This window comes from Notothenia coriiceps, unplaced genomic scaffold (genome assembly GCF_000735185.1).
Source record: "Notothenia coriiceps isolate Sejong01 unplaced genomic scaffold, NC01 NC01_scaffold00017851, whole genome shotgun sequence".
Taxonomy (NCBI): Eukaryota; Metazoa; Chordata; class Actinopteri; order Perciformes; family Nototheniidae; genus Notothenia; species Notothenia coriiceps.
Window position 1 is genome coordinate 89,776 of NW_011350552.1, and position 20,383 is coordinate 110,158.

The following is a 20,383-nucleotide window of genomic DNA, read 5'->3' on the forward strand; positions in this document are numbered from 1 at the left end:
CAACAGGCTCACAAATGTGAGAGTGGAAAAACTGGTTGGCATTCGGGCAAACCTAAGGCTCTCTGAGCCTGGCACAGAGCCATCCTCAACAAGGCTGGACAGTGACACTGAAGAGGAAGACTCAGAGTTGGATGTTGATGAGGCCCAGGAAGAGCCCATTGACTGAAAGGGTTTAGCAAAAATGCAGAGGGTTGCTTGAAGGAAAATGTGCATGTTTAATGGGACTTTTTGGAGGGAGAAGGGCTCTTTTCATTTAACATTTTGAATGGGACTTTGTGGGGATTTTTGGATGGGGGTGCATTTTGGGGTTGGGGGGGATGAGTAATATTTAACTCAACATTCCTGTTTTCATTCTTCAATGAAACAAATAATTGTTCAATAAAATAATAAAAAAATTGTTCTGTTCTACTTACAAAAAATTAAAATAAAAAAAATAAAAAATCTGTTGAAATGTCATGTTTTTTGTTTAATTTTGCATCGAATATTTCCAAAAATTTACCAGAAAATTCTCCGCCCCTTTGCAACCCTACTTGTATTCACGGGTCAGTGTGTGTGTGTGTGTGTGTGTGTGTGTGTGTGGTGTGTGTGTGTGTGTGTGTCCATCCTTACCTCCCCACATCGCGATGCCGCCAGCTTTGTGAGTTCACTCTGCAGATTCAGGAGGTTTTCGTTTGACAGACCTTTGGCATTATGCAGCTCCAGTTCTGGAGGCCTGTTGGTGCCACCAGACATCAGTTAGTAAGAGCGAAACACTGAGAAGACATGAACAAGTCCACACTGGAGCTTTGTTCTGATGAGACAGTTGTCCTGGAAAGTTAAAAGGTCACAGTTTTTAAATATGTAATTAACAACATATCCATTAACTATTACTAACCATTATGAGGTTATTTCTTAAAGACTATGATTTAGAAGAACATAATGCTTTATGTCTCAGCATGTGGACACACAATAAATAAGTTTCGCATTGCAAATGATACATGACCTGAGGACAGAATCATTAAAACAGCATTGTGAGACTTGTCTCAGTTTGTGTGTTGATACCATGGTTGATACCTTGCAGTGCAGCGGCAAAAATGACCAAAGTGGAGACATGGCAAATGTCAGGGGTCAGTACTCACGCATCTGGGTATGTGGGTGGGCATTGAACCTGCAAGTCCACAGTCACGTAGCATTCCTGTCCATTATTCAGCCCGTTTGGCCGCAGGCAGAGATGCACCTGAGGGGGCCTTTTAACCTGAGAATACAGTGAAGGAATCCTTGTTAATGGGGTGACCATGTTTGATCGCTTCAAGTAAAAGTAGTTCCGTTTCAACTTTTGCCAATCATCTGCTTTAAAAGGCAATGCATTCTGCTAACTACCGTCTGTAGCTACCTTCCATGGGTCCTTGCTCCGCAGATCCTGGAAATCATCTCCAAAGATAGACGCGAGAGCTTCTAGCTCATTTTCCTGCTGGACCGTGTGGTCGTCAGTCCAGTCTGCTGGAGTGTGCTGCTGACTGCTCATTCTTCTTCCTCACTACATGGCACTGCTCGGTCACACTCACACACAGACAGAAGGAGGAAGAGGCTCTTCCGCTGCACTCACCGCCGCCCTGTGCAGCTCCGGCACATTGTTCAGTCCAAACTTTGGCGGATAAGCACCTCAATTTTATTCAGTAAAATCGCTAACTAATCACGAGATAGGCGACCACAACAACGCTGCCAACTGGCGCATGGCTGTTGCAGGCTGTGTCGCAGAAGGTGCAACGTCATCACTTTGCTCCCTCGAAAAAGATGGCCTCGAGAGGGCGGTAATCATCCTTAACTGATGCTTGGAACTGAATTTTTGTTTTTCAAAATTAACATGTTCATGTCCTGTTTTTAGGTGTATTTCCCACTATTAGTCCACTGTGCTACTGTACAATCTTGCTGTTGCATAGCCTGCCCCCTCCTCACCTAGTTTACTTTCCGCCTCGTTCACTTTTACGTTTACTAGTTATTTCCTATAAAAAAATGCTAAGAAAACCCTTCTGATGGGCCTGCAGAGCTGGCCAGACTTGACGTTGAGATATTTAAGTAAAGTAAAAGTGCCTCAAATACATAATTCAGCACAAAATGTAATTGTACTAAATGTACTTTGTAAATGTACCACAAATAACAACTTTAAAGATAAGATATACAGGAGGACAGCAGAGTGGGTAGGTCAAAGGTCAAGTGTGATAGGCTATTGACTTTTACCTATGGCTATCAAAGTTGAAAGCTAAACTGTCAATGTGATATTTAACAATGTTGGAAGATACCGAAAACGTATCTGCAGCTATAGGCTCCAAAAAGGGATTTATACGATTTTTGTTTTAAATCAAACCCCTTAATGTCATTACAGGTGGCACTGCAGGGATTAAGAATACTTCCAAGTTTGGGGACTCAGGAGAAATATTTCCAAGTTGATGCAGCAGAGACTGAATATCCTATACTGTCAAAAAACACAGTGCACTCTTCACAGTGCAACACCTTTTTAAAACCCAAGCCTCTGGTTTGTAATGCTGGTTTTCTGTTATGAAGCTTTCAAGCTTTGTGCGGCAGTTTCCATTAGATATTGCATTCAACATTTAAAAATACCCTTAATATATTACTCAAAATGTACGAGTACTCATTGTCCCTCTCTTTTTCTTGGTATAAAACCCTCATAGTAAATCAAATCTCCTTTTGTCATGTTTTAAAATAAAAATGAGTCCAATCAATGAAAGTCCCTTCCTTCTTTACATAAAAAAACCATGAGATGCTTTATCCAGCTTCTATCTATGGAGATAGAGAGGAGACAGAGCTATAGGCTATGGTCTTTTGAATACCTCCAGCTGTGATATATCCTCAAGTGTTATACACTTGCCTTAACATCTTGTTATCATTGAAAACACATTAGGGGGATTCCCTGACCATTTATGTCATTTTATTGGGAATTAACAAATATTCTGTCAAATGTTTGTATCATTCCTGCATAGATGAGAATATTACCTCATAAGGTACACTGTACATCAAGGGAAATATAGGGGAAAGTGGGTGGCACAAATATGGACCTCCTCTTTCCAGACGCCTGGCTAGGAAACCTCAGTGGCTGCACATTAATGACTCTGTTGCTCACCCTAACCCTAAAAGGAGACAGCTGGCCCAATCAGCTCCGAGCACTGACAGCGACAGGCCACTCAGACGGTGAGATCCCACACAGAGCCTGGCTGGCGTTAAGATCAGCTGTTCCACAAGACGAGGAAGCTCAGTGAGCACACATACCAGCAGCATGGTTCACAGACATGTAATGTTTTCATCTCCTTAACAAGGCACCAGTGATGCTGTCCTGACTGGGTCATCATAGTGTGCCTTCTGAGTATAATAATCCCTCTCTAGAGTTGTGCAGAGTGACACATTATGCATCAAAGTAACACAAAACACAATTTTTAAAACTCTGATTGCAAGTCACTTACAGTATGCTACATTTCACTTGTGATTACAAACCTATAAAGAAATAATACTGCAACACAAAAATGAATTGCTTCAAGGCAAAACATTGCATTTATAAGCTCATGAAATACACTTCTTATCCTAGAAATAATTTACTCTTTATGTTCCTTTGAGAAAACAAATGCATTCATCATTCATTAACCCCTCGTATCCAATAATACAATTAATATACCAATTAATCAAACTTTTATACTATACTTAATAAACATTTGATTAAGAAACTGGGTCAGTCAATGACATCACTGCACAGAAGTCCCATCCATGTATGTAAAACATACTTTCCTGTGGCTTGTTGATTTTTGCCAGCAGCTCTTATTTGGACTTATGTGAACCCCAGGCCCCGCCCCTGGTCCCTCGACCCAGTCTAGGTCTTATTTAAGGGGCTCTTCTCACCCTCAGCCTTTGTCCCAGTGGAAGCATCCGTCTACCAGTGCACCTTGGTGAGTACATTTTACAACTTATCCTCTGATTCTCTGTCCTTTGATAGATTACTTCCTTATGGTTGTGCTTTGAGCTGATCATCCCTAAATGAATGAATTGATGATGTAACTTCAGCTCAATAAAGGTTTTCCTCACGTTGTAACTGACGTGTAAAACTGGAGTAACTGGTTATTCAAGGCTGACTTCTTCGGGTTGTTGAAATTAATATAATTACGTATAGTGGTTTTCCACAGCTCTGGAACGTTTCTGTGTTGCCAGAGCTACAATTATAACTTGGATTTGTACACAAAACCTGAGGGGAAGCTGGCCAAATCTAGCTATGCTCCAATGAATGAAATTAATAGGCAGCTGGGGCATGGAGCCATGTAGTAAAACAAAAGTCTCACGGTGTGCAGACAGATGGGTGCTGGCCCGACTCTAAAACCTGAAATAGCAGGCGATCCATGTGTCACTTGTTTCACCCTGTTAACCACAGTGTCGCTGCTTCTGAGCTTAAAATAGCTCCAGGTTTCTCTGTTATGCCCCTTTTTGGTGCTACCTCAGCAGCTCTGAGATTCCCCAGGAACAATCACGGCTGTGTTGATATGGTATCAGTGTTTGAATGACAAGGTTGAGACCAAAATAGCATCCAAAGGCATGTCTAATTAGCTTTCTATATATAGCTCCCATTGAGGTGGGTTGTATTGAAGTGATAATAACTGTTGAATAGTTATGAGAGCATTGGCAGGTCTTCAAAGGCGTCCTGGATCACAGCTAATACATATATTAATACAATTAGTCTGTGGTGCAGACACTTCATCACATCATCAGCCAAAAGTGATAAAGTGTTTGTGGTTGTTCAATTATAACAGGCATTGGTGCTATGTGTTCTATGATGGGCAGTTTAGACAGCTGTCGCTTACAACCATCCTAAACCCTCCTGTGCTGTTTATCTATGATGAGCAGTTTAGACAGTTGTTCCTAACACCCATCCTAAACCTCCTTGTGCTATGATTTCTAAGATGACCAGTTTAGACAGCTGTTCCGACACCCACGCTAAGCCTCCTTGTGTTTCTACTCTACCATTCGTATTTTAGACCACCCCAATAAAGCCTAATCATGTGTGACGACGAAGAGACTACCGCCCTTGTGTGCGACAACGGCTCTGGCTTGGTCAAGGCTGGATTTGCCGGAGATGACGCCCCCCGTGCTGTCTTCCCTTCCATCGTTGGAAGGCCCCGCCACCAGGTAAGCTAGAAGAAAACTCTGTAGAATCACTAAAGTTTGAGTTAGAGTACCATCGTCTTACGTTCCTCTCTTGCTTCTTTCCTCAGGGTGTGATGGTTGGTATGGGTCAGAAGGACAGCTACGTAGGTGATGAAGCCCAGAGCAAGAGGGGTATCCTGACCCTCAAGTACCCCATCGAGCATGGCATCATTACCAACTGGGATGATATGGAGAAGGTGTGTGATGACAGTGAGACTCATTTACAACAGGCAGCTGAACCTCCTCTCGCCGTCATAAAAGCTGCTTATTTATAGAGGACCTTGTTGTTGTTGTTGTTGTTGTTGTTTATTCAGTCGAGAGTTGTATCAGTGCTGACATCAGCTGTTTTCCTCCTTCAGATCTGGCACCACACCTTCTACAATGAGCTGCGTGTGGCACCTGAGGAGCACCCCACCCTGCTCACTGAGGCCCCCCTGAACCCCAAAGCCAACAGAGAGAAGATGACCCAGGTACTTCACAGTCAATACTCTGCGTTATATTACCACTTGTTGGTTCTCAGATTTAGACTAACCTTTCATATTCTGCTTGCCTTTTCCTCCAGATCATGTTTGAGACCTTCAACGTTCCCGCCATGTATGTGGCCATCCAGGCTGTCCTGTCCCTGTACGCCTCTGGTCGTACCACCGGTCAGTACATTGCTTTTTTTCATATGTAACTAAATTACTCAGTTATGCACTGAGATCAAATAAAAGGAAATTGTGCTGCAGGGGAGAAACTGTTGAACATTTACACTCTGAGGGTGTCTATCATCCGGATAGATTCCTGTCCCATTGTAGGGGAAGTGTTAATCCCTCTCCAGCAGGGTGTGTGCCATCTCATGTCAGCAGCATTGTAGTTTATGATGTGAGAAATGCTTCAGGGGGCAGACCCTCACAGGCATGCATAGCTGACTAACCATGGTCCTTCTCTTCCTGCTAAAGGTATTGTGCTGGACTCTGGTGATGGTGTGACCCACAACGTCCCCATCTATGAGGGTTATGCTCTGCCACACGCCATCATGCGTCTGGATCTGGCTGGTCGCGACCTGACTGACTACCTGATGAAGATCCTGACTGAGCGTGGCTACTCTTTTGTCACAACTGGTAGGTCTATATCATTATGGTTTAGTTGTTTGAAGAGAGGTGTATAAGTGTTGTTTCCTAATACATGAACTTTCTGCTTCTTAGCTGAGCGTGAGATCGTGCGTGACATCAAGGAGAAGCTGTGCTACGTGGCTCTTGACTTTGAGAATGAGATGGCCACCGCTGCGGATTACTCACCAATGAAAGAAGGCTGGAAGAGGGTCTCTGGGCAACGGAAACGCTCATTACCAATGGTAATGACCTGACCGTCGGGAAGCTCATAGCTCTTCTCCAGGGAGGAGGAGGAGGCAGCGGTGGCCATCTCATTCTCAAAGTCAAGAGCCACGTAGCACAGCTTCTCCTTGATGTCACGCACGATCTCACGCTCAGCTAAGAAGCAGAAAGTTCNTCGTGGTGTGTGTGTGTGGTGTGTGTGTGTGTGTGGTGTGTGTGTGTGTGTGTGGTGGTGTGTGTGTGTGTGTGTGTGTGGTGTGTTGTGTGTGGTGTGTGGTGGTGTGTGTGTTGTGTTGTGTGTTGTGTGTGTGTGTGGTTGTGTGTGTGTGTGTGTGTGTTGTGTGAAAATTTTTACCTGTTGTAACTTGTCTTGTCCACCTTTGCCACGACTATACACGTCTTTGTTAGTTGGGGATGTCGTGGAGGGTGGGTTTTTTGGCTGTCCTTACGCACACACACACACACACACACACAACACACACACTACAACACACACACACACACACACACACACACACACACTGAACCTCCCCTTATAACTAGTTTGTCCGGGGCGTCGACTGTCGTGGAAAACGGAAATTACTTCAAACAGAAATTAAAGTAGATTTCTCCCCCGACCGACTGACCGCAATCCATCTCGCCCTCCCTCCCCCCCGAGAAAGAGTCCAAGGGTGTCTCGGTGGAGCATTTTCACTGTGCGACAACTACTTATGCCCGCAGTCGCCCGAGTGGCCCGGGACCCACCCGAGAGTGTAGACGCGACCTACTCCCTAGGAGTGTCACCGGCGAGGTAATACCACAATTATTTCCTTTATCTGTTGTGTAGGAGTCACGATGGATTATGGAGACATAGTACTCCTCAGTCACTCAAATCTGCCGACGGTCACTTTCATTCGGTGGTCACTCTCCCTGACCCGTTTGCTTAGTCGTAGTCCTCTCATGGTGTTTCATACCCACAGATGTCGTTCTTACGTTGATGGTTAATAAAGTAATAACTAATATCTTTTTATTACTTATGTTTACCGAAACTAGTTATCGTATCTGTAAATCTAAAACTAATAGGTAAAAAAAATATATATAACTATGTAACTGGTAAACAAATTGACATTGGAAAAAAGTTCAATGGGGACCATAGCTTTGAGACCATAGTATATCGGTTGTCATAGTTTGCATGTCATATATCAGGGATAGAAACAAAGTTGGTACGATCTTCACACCGTTATACCTCCAGTCTGGTGATGTAATCATGTGTCTACTTTTAGATTTTGACAACCTGATAATGATACTTAACCGCACTGTAAAACATTTGTGTAGATACAAAGGGTTACCCACTTTACATTATGTAAACTGCTAGAACACGGTAATAATCCAGTTGTAAATTTAGACGGGTCATGAAAGGATATGACATATTTTTTTTCTGGACGTTCAACTTACTGATCGATTAAAATCGTGCGATTGTACGATTTGATTCTACACCTTTACCATTTGTGTGGACGATATGCAGTCGCTACAATCGTAGCAGCTAATCGTCGTACAAAAGTACATTCGCAATCCGTAATTCTATTTTCGTACGACAAATACTTGAATGTCTAGAAATCGTCCGAGAAATTCGGTACTCGAGAAAAAAAAGGTAATACAATAACACCCGTGTTAAACACGTGTGTTTTACCGTGCAACACCGGTGTGCTAAGACCAATCTTTTATTTTTCTATGTTCGGAAATTGTTTTCAGCATAATAAATTATTTCCTCAAGATCGTAAATTGTCTTAGGTTAGTATAAAGATCGACCCCTTTCCGTCTCCAGGACGTGATCCATCTATCATGGTCCTAGACCTGGGACAATGTGTCTTTTCCGTTACAGAAATATGTCTAACTCTATGTCCTTCCTTCCCGTTAGGTTGTAATGTCAGGATTTAACTCACCCCCCCGTCTGTCCCTTCCCCTTCACGTCGTCAATTAATGTTCCGGGAATTTGCTCAGGTATACCTATTACCGGACTGTTATCCCAGTCCCCGGCTGTGGGAAGACAGACCTGGTAAAACATCGGCTCCCCGGATGTATGTATACTTATTGACATCTTTATTTAAGGGTAGTATTAATAATTTTACAGCGCATTTTTCGTAAATTAACCTAATATAATGTTTTTTTTTTAATTTAATACCTGTGTGTGTGTGTGTGACTTGGAGGGGAATATTGATCAAACAGGCCCCGCAGCTGACAGCACCTTTTGCCTTTAATGAAGTTTGTCTTTAATTTCATCTAAAGAGGGGGCTGGCTGACTGGCGTTAGGTAGAGCGGGAGGGAGGGGGGGCTCTTTCTCAGGTTCCCACAGAGCCACCTCGTAAAAGTGACACGCTGTTGATGAATACGGGCGTCAGCGGGCTCACCGGGCCCTGGGTGGGCTCTCACATCTGCGCTGGATGAGGGATCCTCACAGTGGCCGCTCCATTATGGTGTTAATAAAGGAAATAGACAACACATCCTCAGTGCTACCTAATACCTCTGTATCATGAGGAGTCAGTGAGTTTAGACGGCTGCCAGTGAAAGTAAGCCACCAGTGAGAGGGACTGGGCAAACGAATCAGCATCAGGAGAGTACCACAAAGTATGGGTGTCTACAGCAAGAATGCAACTACCAATTATTTCATTATTGATTATAGAAAAATAATGAATACAAATGGCTTTGATCAATAGCATAGACATTTAGATTTTGATTATCCATTTTTTTTATATATATTGATACATTGACCATTTGTTTAACTGTAACCTTTTTTCAAGTTACCCCTGGTATCGAAACTCTGGTATCATATAGCCAACAGTATCAAACGTACAGTATATAGTCCCTATCTTTGTTTCAACCATGCTAGAAGTGTGGCAATATGGAGGTCAGACCACTACATTAGTACACAGATGAAAATCTAAAACTGTTGGACTATTACTATGAATTGGCGTGACATTTTGTAAACACATCTATGTTTCCCAATGGGTGAAATGTAATACATTTGACGATCTTGTGCCATTATTAGGTCAACATTTAAATCTGCCCAGTACTTTCCTATACTGTATAAAAAAAAGACCTGCAAGTTGAATGACTAGCTAATTTTAGCACGCTAACATGCTAAACTAAGATGTGGAAATGGTAAACACACCTGCTATACGTCAGCATGTTAGCATCGTCATTAGCAGCATGTTTTCATGTAAGCGTTAGCATTAAGCTAAAAGCACTGCTGTTTATGAACTTACAGATCTTATAGCAGGGCTCTTTAGCCATGCTCTTTTTTTTCCATTATGTTATTGTGGCACAATTTGTGCCACACAAAATTGGCCACTTGTGGCCACACATTCTGGTTAGAAAATAACAAATATACAAGCTTTAACCAAAGTCGTATTATTTAATAAAGAGTTCTAGCATTTAACAGAATCAATCATATTTCTAGCTGGAAAGGCCAGAGGTCCTGCACTAGTAGATAGTACCAGGATCTGACCCCGTTACACAGAAAAGCAATGTCATTTATACAGATGAGACACAGGAAGGAAGGCAATCCACATTACAGTCCTAAGTTGGGTGGGGGGGCAGACAGAAGGGGAAGTGCAGCATGTTAATTACAAGCCCTAAACATCCATATGATAATTGCCTCAGGGCGACACCCTTCTGTCTGACAACATTTTGTAGCCAGGAGACCTACATACATATTGAATAACTGTAAATAAATTCCCATCATAATTATTAAAATTCCTAAAAAGTTAATCATGTTCAATTGGATTATATACAAATATTTAAAATAATATTAAATTATGGTGCAGCATTACCAGTCCAACATATCTTTAAGCTTGGTGTAATTGTGTGTACAGTGTGGTACGAAGTTAATTCATTTAGATGTAATTCTAATCTGACATTCTTGTAAAAAATGTGGATTTGGCCAATCCATAGTGAGTTACGATGCCTTTCCTCCCAACATGCAGTTCTAATTTGCCTGCTTGATGTTTGGGTTCACTGAGGTTTTCTGGTTCTGTCCTCAGTTCCGTCTCATTAAGCTTCCTTCTCCCACATCATGCTCAATTTCATTTGGCCCAACGGCCTCTTCCACAGCCACCAGGCAGTTATGGTTTCATAGACGCTAGCTCGTAAGTTATTCTACTGCGTTTCTGACGATGGCACAAAGCGGCTTAGTGCCTCTGCTGGATCAGCCAACAACACAGAGTTTACTTCTGTAATCGTTTTACTGGGGAAACAAAGGAATGCAGAGTTGCCTGTCCAAATATTTCCCTGATTCTCACGGCTGCTCATGGTTTTGTAATGGGTCTTTTTTTATAGCTGTCAGTGAGGAATGCCGGCTGTGGGTGCTGCAGTAAACCCTCTCACGGCAATGGCATCATAGCATGGGTTTCAGAAGTGTGTGTGCAAGTTTAATTGTTCCGCGCTCGCAAATTAACAAAGGCCTGATTTTGTTTATGTTTGGTAGGTGTACTCGCGTGTGTGAGTGTGGTTGCATCTGTTTTGAGTGAAGCCCTTGTGTATCTGCCTCTTGCGTGTGCTTGAGAGGGTAGAAGGGAAAAGGCGCTGTTGCTTGATTTGTGAACGCTCTGACATGATGACCCAGGGTCATGTCGGAGAAGAGACTGTGTTCATGATGCCAAAGCAGACCTGGCTACAACAAAGCTACCTAGGAAGAAAGGTCTGTTTGGTCCATCTAAACATCCCAGAGACTCTGATTTCTTCTGTAGCGTACAAGATGATCTACTGCGGTTTTTTGAGCATCCAAGCAAAATGGCGCATCACTGGGAAATGGGAAGCAGAAGCCACATTTTTCATCGTCTGGGCAGCATATTGTACCATTTCCCTCCGCATGAACGTTTCTTAGATTAGCATTGCAAAAAGCCACCTAGCATCTGGAGGTCAGAGCCTATCTGGGTGTCAATGGGACCGGGAGCATCCCTTGAATCATAGCCGCCTTTTATCGACCCCTTTTGACAGGCATGGCAAGAACATTTATTTTATGTTTGGGTTGGGGAGGGAATCTGAAGCAGCCGGCTGCTTTTCATGCCTTGTGTGTACTGATGGGAGCTTTGTGAAGAGTTCAGATTTGGTTACAATTGAATTAGGCTGAGGAGCAGAAAATGTGTTTATTCACACAGATCTGATGTTTTTGTGAGCTCGTATCATATTGACATCTTTGATAGACTGCCAGCAAGTTTGTTCTAGGAGCTGTGACTGTGTGTATGTGTGTGTGAAGAGCAGCAGTCTGTTCTTGGCTGTCTCCCTATCCTCTGGCAGTGTTCCCCTGCAGGCTGTGGAGGTCAATGTGATAATGGAGCCGCCGCTACTGCCTCTCCCCAGTGGCCCAGCAGGGTGGAGACTCTCCTCCAGCTCTGTTTCTCGCCTCTCTGTCTGACTCCACATCCATCTTTTTCTATGCGCTGTGCCTGAAATTGACCCTTCTTACCCTCCATTTGTCTGTGTTTGTTGGACTTAAACCCCTCAGTTTCCTCTTTAAAGCTTTTAATGTAACATAATTCCTGGCACATTTATGTCTGAGATTATTCTGTAAGTGTATGTGTATGATAAAGATGACACCATTTGTGCCTCTGTTCTGTTTTCCTAATGCAGTTTCCAGGACACAGTGAGCTACTTTGGGGTGAAGCCAAAGTCCGGAGAGAAAGACGTGGCCCCGAATTTAGTTTTTATGCTTTGGTACGAGTTTTGCAACGACTTCAAGAACGCCTGGACACGACAAAACAAGAACATCTCCAAGGAGAAGTGAGTTGGAAATGTTTTGTTTCAAGTCACATGATTACATGTACTTACATTCCTCAGAGTTGTCACAGATTCTTCACACTTTAAACATTAAGCCTGTGTTACAAATGTGCATGATGGGAAATGTAAGATCTGGTGGAAAGAGACAGAAAAAATGTTTACCCTCTAACTGAACTTTTCTTTGGTCCTGTCACATTTTACTCACTGTTGCAAGTCCAGTTTGGAAATCATTGCTAGAAATAGGGTGACCTTAAAAATGGCTTTTGTGCAGCACTAAAGAAATGACAGCATTTTTTTGAACACAGTTTAAACTTTGTGGAATTGCTTTGATAATTTAATAATCTATAAATGTTTTTTAAAATGTTATCTATATATACAATATTTTTTCTAGTGGCCACAAGTGTTAGCAATAGTTGAGAAAAAAAGAAATTGAGGCTCCACATACTTAACATACTGAACTATTTCCATTTTTATTACCGTTATTTACAACCTCTCTTGTCCTCTCCTCTCTGCTGCGTAAACAGCCAGTTGAGTCCAGTTGAAATAACTGTTCTCAGGTGACTCATTCCTGGCTTCCCAGTTGCGTTTAGAAGCGCAGCATTTAATGTATTTTGATTTGCAGGAGGAGGTTAGTGCAAATCGTTTATTCATTTTAAATCAAATAAAGGGGTTTTAATGTAACATCACATTTAAAGCTTAGTGTGAAACATCTAGTTTTTCTATCAGTGGATTGACCTCTCTGCAGAACACACCCCTACCAAACTGAGGCTGAACCATCTCATCTTCGCATCGGACTCCTTGCCTCTGTCACCTTCAGATGGGTGCTTAACGACCTCTACGCATCACACCAAATTAGCACTAATTGTACAAGGCGATGTGCAGATTCTGAATCACAGAAGAGAGGAAGGCCATCAAACTGGAGGAGCTGAGGCCTCGACCCTCACCCTGAAGAACGGGGGCCTGAATTTATGATGTTTCCTCTGACCTGAGGCTTCAAGTCGGGTTGGGGGTGGGGGGGCATTCCAACCAAAGGACAGCAGACCCTCCTTGCAGCCGCCTAGCTTTACTAGCAAGCGTTATGGGGGAACTGATAAACACTGTAATGATGCTGGACATGCAGCCCAAAGGGCAGGAGTGAAGCTTTTCATTACTTACTGCATGCTCTTTCAGGGTTTGGAGTATCATGTAGTGCCTCCATGGCTCTGTCAGATCATAAATCTTACCTTTAGTGTCCTCCAGGAGATTCTGTCTAAACCGAGCGGTATCTTTGAGATGGAGATTTCTCAGGCCCGCCGTGTGCTCTCTCTTAATTGTTTACTAGGTAATTGTGTCTCTCATTACTCACAGCTGATCGTGCTTATGTACAATTAACTTTATTTTAAATACTGTTGCACACTCATAAAAGCCAAGTGTTTTTTAAAGGCTGCCTCATTATCTCATCAACCCACTGTCATTCTGTACTCTGGCTTACTGGCTTACGGGGCTTTCACTGACCGCAAACTCCTGACAGTATCAGTGTGTGTGTTTGTTTGTGTGTGTGCGTGCGTGGCCCCAGGGAGATACTTAAATGTCTTGCCCTTACTTACAGCTTCACAGGGACACAGTGATGAGAGGGTCCAGCATGTGTAATGTTTTCCAAGTTACACACAATTTCAGGGCTTTATTCAAAGCTTTCATTGTGTGCGCAGAGTTTTAAAGGTTCTGTAAATGTTAAGTCAAGGACTTTCTTTTTCCCCATAGGTTAAAGGAAGCTCAGGAAAACATCAAGAAGATCACAGCGGAGAAGAGAGTGGAAACCAAGAAGATCAATGCCAACAGTCTGGTGAGAACTGATCTACATACAGCACAGAGATGGAATTTCCTGAGAGCTGCTCTTACTTGTGTCCACGATGAAGTACATACTGAATATTGTTTATGGTTCTTGCCAACAGAAAGAGAGGCTGCGGCAGAAGGAGGCTGGCGTGTCTTCCAGCTGAGTGAAATCACAGCAGAAGAAGAAACAAGGAGTGGTAGGAGAAGATCGTAGATCAGAAGGCCTCATTGTGTGTGTTTTCCACCTGCTTCAACAACAGCGGTCTGCTCTTCACTCTCTCTACAGACTCACAAAAAAACCTCGCCGGACAACTACTGCGGTTCTCTGTTTACTAACACCCACACATCCCCACCCTACCCTCCGATGCATGGCTGCCACAGCCCAAGTGATGAGTCATAAAGGCCAAAGATCGATCTCATTCATCCGGCAGGGCGCGACCTCCGAGTGCCCAGCTTGTGAAAGGTCTCAAGGGGTCAGTGGGATTCACAGCTGACCCATCCAAGAGGTTCCTTCTGGATCTACAAGAGCTGAGAAACCATTTGTTTCTGACGTAAGAGAGCAGAGTGATAACGCTGCTACATTTTTCAAAGACGGTGCACATACGGCTGCCTGAAAAGGAAAATCCCCATTGACAAACTAGAAATCTGTGTCTGGAAACGGTAAAAAATGCTAGTGTTCCTAGCTTTTCATTCCCCATGGCTCATTAAAAGTATTTGTAAATAGGTCATGTTGTAGAATCTGCAGGGCCCATGCAGCAGCAGGAGGATGATGAATGATTCGCGCCAGGCTTTATGAGCAGATTAAGACATGTTGTGTATAAATGTGTGTGTGCACACAAATTGTGGAGGTTTCACTGTTTCGTGTAGCACTGCACCAGACTGACATCTCCTTGGTGGGGCCAGAGAAGGGGCCCTCAAACACACACAGAGGTACTTCAAAAACATCAGAAGAAAACAACATTTTGCCATTCACCCACTCATCACAGATATTAAATATAAATTGTTTGTCCTTCATTGAGTGTCACCTTTACGCACTTTACTGCTTGCTGTAGCTGTATGTTGTAGCTCGCTATTAGCTACACTCCCCTGGTTATGCTAACTGCGTGCATTTTTCAGATGTCCAGCACTTTTTTTGCACCTCTTTTCCTATGCAAGGGTACGCTTTCCTTGTTAGAAGTTTTATGAATTTTACGGCTTTATGATTTAAACGTGTTCGATTTATTTTTTTCTGAGAAAGTCTATGGCAAGTGTATATTTTTGTTATCTGAAATTTAAGATGTAACCACACTCCTGTGTCATTCAAGAAAAATCTATTTATGTAAGGAAAGATTTATTTTCTGCCAAAAGGCATCAGCGTTGGTCCCTTCGAGGCTGTATTTGTATGAGTTGTAATTGGCTGAGAAGCTGCGTAGTTAAATCAGAAGAAAGATATATTTTCCCATGGATGTTGTGCCCGAGATGTTGAATGTCGGTGGAGATTTGCCTTTTCTCTTTAGTTTTGGAGAGATGAGGATTGTATTTTGGGGTATTGAGAACATTTTAGTACATCACCTAAAGCCATGCAAGTTGCTATATCTCAGACAGACTTCTATTATCAGAGAATCCATAAAATTGCACCTTGAATTACTATTTGTACCCTCCTAAGTCTTTCACCTGTGCCATTTATTTTGTAAAAAAATAGATATTTCATGAAATGCTATGTTTAAAAAGAAAAAGCTGATGCTGACAAAGGAACTGCTGTAGCCTCTACTGTATGTATGTATGTAACCCTCAGTAGCTCCCATACGTGCTCTGTAATTTTCTGGAATTGTTTTAAATTTCGAGATTAAAGTACTGGATGCCGAACAAACTGGACCAACTTCTCTAAATGTTCTTCTGTCGACACTTCATTAGGCCCGCAGTGCACCAAGCAGATGTGAAATTAATGTGAGAAACCTGCGTCATCAAAGAGAATCTGATGATTCATAATTCAGCCAGGCTGTGAGTCAAAATAAAGTTATTCAATCAGGCCTCAGATTTAGACTTCGAAACATGTTCCGGTAAGACTCCTAAAATAAAGTGATGCATTGTTTACTCGAGGTTAATTCGTTTTCAGTAATTTACAGTCATTTCAAAAACTACATTTGTAATGTAAGAATTGCATTATATTCATCCAACAAGGATCAATAAATCACCAAGAGATTCTAATAAACAAACTGTTGATTATTGACTGTTTTAGCTCTGACTAGATTAACACCTGTGGCACATCCAGCTCATGCCAATGTTTTATTTAAACACCAAAAAACCTCCTAAAGATTAAGGGTTTGGACCATGTATAATAATGGTTGTATTTAAAATGGATGCCTGAAGAATAATGGATTATCTAAATACCAAAAGCTTTTCCTAAATGAAGGAAAAATTCCTCATCCTTCATACATTCCGTCGTTTCAGTCCTGCGACAGATTTGCGAGCCATATAACAAAATACAGTGAAGTAAAATAACATAATTCAAAGTAATAATTGGAAAACGTAACCCCATTTTTTTCCTTAAACGGACTGCTTTTACAATTAAATGTTTTTTAAGTCTGAGATGCTGGCTCCATGCCAGAGAGCAGCAGATGAGGCCATCATTTAACATTTTAACACCTTCCTAATCTATATCAAGTGTACAGTCACAGATGATATACACAATATTAGAACATCCGTTTATTTTATATTTTCATGGATAATTTAATCAAAGGGATAAACAAACCGGTTACATCAAGGATGCCTTTACATTGACAACTATTTAATCTCGATACTGGATTACCCATCACTGAACAGCGTCTGGCTAATAAGCCTATCATCTCTAAAAGATAGGAATCCAACTTTAAAAAAAAAAAAAAACTTTACCAATGGACTTGGAAATTCACAGAAATCAATTTACCTTCAGACATTCTTGTAACATCGAAATAAAAATCACATTTTCCATTTACAAATATCCTCGCTCATACATCAAATTCCACACAGTGGAAACGTCCAGTTCAGCAAACACATTATGCACATTAAAATACAAAATTGTACATTTCCTGTCACAGCAAGCGTTTCTATATTAAATAACCCGGGGTTATGCAGTCCTCTCGGGGGGAGGAAGCCGTGCGTAAAACGTGCCCATTCCAATTCAGCGTTCCTGTGCAGTGATGCTTGTTTTCAAACTGGTGAGGAGTAAAATGCTCGATGGTCTATAAGTTGCATGTCCATATTTGTTCACACGTTATGCAAGAAGAGACTGTAGCCTACATGTACGAAGCGTTCGTGAATGCATCCTCCAAGTGGAGACAGGCATGTGTTCTTGGCTATGTGACAACCTTTTTTTTCTACCAACAATCCTGTCCGCGAGGGATATGAAACACACACACACACACCCAAGCCTTGTCTTTAGTCCAGGTCTATGGATATACAGCGGCACTGTTTGACGCGCTGGATGCGTTTCTTCTTGGTGGGTGGCTGCTGGTCGGGACAATTCAAAGTAAAAGTCATGGTGGTAAAACGCTTCGGCTTGCAAAACGAGCAGGACTGGAAGGCACCCTCCTCCCTGCGGATGTGCCTGGGTATGTAGAAGGAGTTGCACTGCCCGTAGCAGAAGCGGTTGATGATGGTGCGGCTGACGCAGCCCTCCTCGTGGATGGTCTGCTTCAGGGGCTGCGTCTTGCACCAGTCCCGTTTCAAATACTGGCGCTCCGTCACGTGTAACGCTTCCTGGCTGGACTCCAGCACCTCGTCGGCCGGGGAGGATGAGCCCTGCCTCTGCCGGGAGCCGGAGCCCGCCTGCGGAGTCTGCGGTTGCTGCTCCGATTCGTTTGGGTTGCTTTTGTCAGGATGAGGAATGGCGCCTTGTGAACCTCGGTTTCTTTTGGATTCCACGGGCGAGGAGAGCAACCCCATGATGAAAACCATACTGCAGAAGATACGCGTTGAGTTGGCCATCCTTTGGGAGAAGAGGAAAATAATTCATCACCTATGCCGTTTCAACTTTGGATGCGTTACGCACAGCTGTCAAAACTTTTACGCTGCGTAAAAACGCGCTGACAGCTTTTTCCCTAAAAAATAAAAAATAAACTACAAGAATATCTAAGTATTTGACTAACAAATATAATGTTTACCTTGGCCCAATACTTTATTAGGCTATTATGCAAAGTAATGCCACCAGATCTAACCAAAGCAAAAACTTTAAGACGTTTAATAAAAAGCTGAACATATACATGCATACCAGTGGAGAACAAGCATGGCGTTTTGTAATTTCTAAAAGCAAGGAACCAAACAAAGTTTAAAGATGGATGAAGACCGTTCTTGAGTGTTGTAGTCATAAACAGTCCGAATTTAACTCACCTGCGCGAGTCTCCACTGCTACAAGTGCGATGGTGTGATCCTGTCAGTCCTCTCGCGGCACCCTGCGATGTGATAGGCACCTACTGCTGTCGGCCGTACACTGGTGGGGCTGTGGATGGGTGGGAGACTGAGCGCTCCATAGACAGGGGCCAGGGGGTTTAATACAAATTGCTCCAGCGCCGGACTGTCTCCCTTTTAAATGTCTGCCAGCTGAGATGTGCACAACAGTTCCCTCTACATTATTGGCTAAGCACGATGTAGAGAAAATCAAAACTATCCGCCCCCTCAACACTTCCCTGAACCCACTTCAAGAAAACAGACAACCGAGGAACAGCGAGAGCAGGGAGGGGGGAGACAAGCCGAGAGCAGACAGGCCGGAACGTTTATGCGCACATGGAGAAAAAAAGTAGAACTGGTGATTTTTTTTTATTTGATCAGAAGGAACATGATGATAATACCATAATATGTCACACTTTAAACCCAAATGTAGGCGTTCACGGTCCTCTCGTAAATTACGAATGCAATCTAGGGATAGAATCAATAAGAAATGTCGACTGTCTGACTCATATTACAAAACACCTGTACAGTGTACATTCTCGATATATCATTATTTTAATGTTACTGAATACCAGGAATATAATTGAGCCAAACAGTAGGCTTTTTCACTAAGATTGTGAATTTTAGAAACGCTATCATAGTAGATAGACAGGTCCTTTAAGTTGATTCAGTTTATTTTAGTCCCAAAACTACGTTTTATTTTACATGACCAAAAAAGGCCACCAAGCAACGCGTTATCATAAATCACGTTTTAGAGTTTTAAAATCAAAGTTATCAAAAGTTTTAGCCGTATACTTTTAATTTAAAAAGGAATTGTCTTAACTTTATACATTGCTACTAATTACTAATGCATTTTGGTTGGATATTAAAAGGTTTTTCTAATGCTTTACTAACAGCCATTATTAGGAGAAACGTTGATGTTGCCATGTGAAATATGATACAATACATAAAGCTTTAAAAAGGCATATCACTGCTATATATACATATAATACATTAAGTGTAACTAAGTCACAATTAGCCCTTTTATTGTTGAAAATAAACTCCAGCACCCACACTGTCGTTGGTTTTAAACCTAGAATATGTATGCCAGTCATCAAACGTGTATTTATCTGTATACCATAACTATCTAACGAATAGTTTGTTCCAGCATTATTTCATGTTACAGAAAGGTGAACATTAATCTGCAGAACACATGGCCTCGGCCCAACTGCGTGATCTGTCATACCAATATGCTTCATGACGCACCGCCCGAAGGTGCAGAACAGACCAATATTAAGGGAAATTGCTCTGCCATCACTGCAGAGATAACAGTAATATGCTGCTGCAGAAAGTAACGTTTTTAACATAATTTTTTCCAAGTTCAGTCTGCAACTGAAAATCACCCGAACCCTCCATCGGGCTGTGGAGAATAAATCGGAAGCAATGATTTTGACCTCGACACTTCACCGTCTACTCTGCAGATTCTTTACAGGAGTAAAAAGATGTAGGCCTTTCACCTCTTACATGTCAACACATGTCATTGAACTAGATCCATGCAATCAGAAACCTGAATTTACACTGAGAAAAAAATATATATATATATTTGTATTACATTAATGCATCTGTGACGCCAGTAATCTTCTGAAATGTACCATAACCAAATTTATTTGAGATATTATGCTGTTATATCAGGATATAGTCGAGATTTTTAAAGAGTAAATTCCTAAGCCTTTACCAATAACATGCTTCACTAACATGTCAGTGAACTGTTGTTTAGGCAGTGGTTGCATGACTCCCCCTTGTGGCGCAAACAAGTACTGACTGTTAAGGCAAACCAGAATAATTCAACTGTAAAACCCTTAAGGTTTATGCCGTTTGAATTTATTTGTTCTGTAGCACTTCACATAGCAAAGCATTTAGCTGGTTTTGTAATTAATGGA

General features: G+C 42.2%; 2 protein-coding genes, 1 long non-coding RNA gene and 1 pseudogene across 3 annotated transcripts in view; 2 read left to right on the plus strand and 2 right to left on the minus strand.

Annotated features, from left to right (window-relative positions):
- eif2ak4 (eukaryotic translation initiation factor 2 alpha kinase 4) overlaps positions 1 to 1,756 on the minus strand; it is a 25,569-nt gene extending 23,813 nt beyond the window's left edge. Inside the window, exons 1-3 of the mRNA XM_010777121.1 lie at positions 1,373 to 1,756; positions 1,119 to 1,234; positions 610 to 712 (exon numbers count right to left, since the gene is read on the minus strand). Of these exons, the coding sequence (XP_010775423.1) occupies positions 610 to 712; positions 1,119 to 1,234; positions 1,373 to 1,504 (351 nt within the window). The 5' untranslated portion in view covers positions 1,505 to 1,756. The remainder of the gene's footprint in view (positions 1 to 609; positions 713 to 1,118; positions 1,235 to 1,372) is intronic.
- Positions 1,757 to 3,857: 2,101 nt separating this feature from the next.
- Positions 3,858 to 6,659, plus strand: LOC104950578 (actin-85C-like; annotated as a pseudogene).
- A 5,435-nt stretch (positions 6,660 to 12,094) lies between these two features.
- LOC104950579 (uncharacterized) lies at positions 12,095 to 15,945 on the plus strand. Its single transcript, XR_798934.1, has 3 exons — positions 12,095 to 12,251; positions 13,989 to 14,070; positions 14,180 to 15,945. It is a non-coding gene; the product is annotated as an uncharacterized lncRNA (long non-coding RNA).
- Positions 15,946 to 16,744: 799 nt separating this feature from the next.
- LOC104950580 (gremlin-1-like) lies at positions 16,745 to 18,555 on the minus strand. Its single transcript, XM_010777116.1, has 2 exons — positions 18,408 to 18,555; positions 16,745 to 18,006 (listed from the first exon to the last, which is right to left on the minus strand). The coding sequence occupies exon 2, from the start codon at positions 18,003 to 18,005 to the stop codon at positions 17,457 to 17,459; it is 549 nt and encodes a 182-aa protein (XP_010775418.1). The 5' UTR covers position 18,006; positions 18,408 to 18,555; the 3' UTR covers positions 16,745 to 17,456.
- Between the last annotated feature and the right edge of the window lie 1,828 nt (positions 18,556 to 20,383).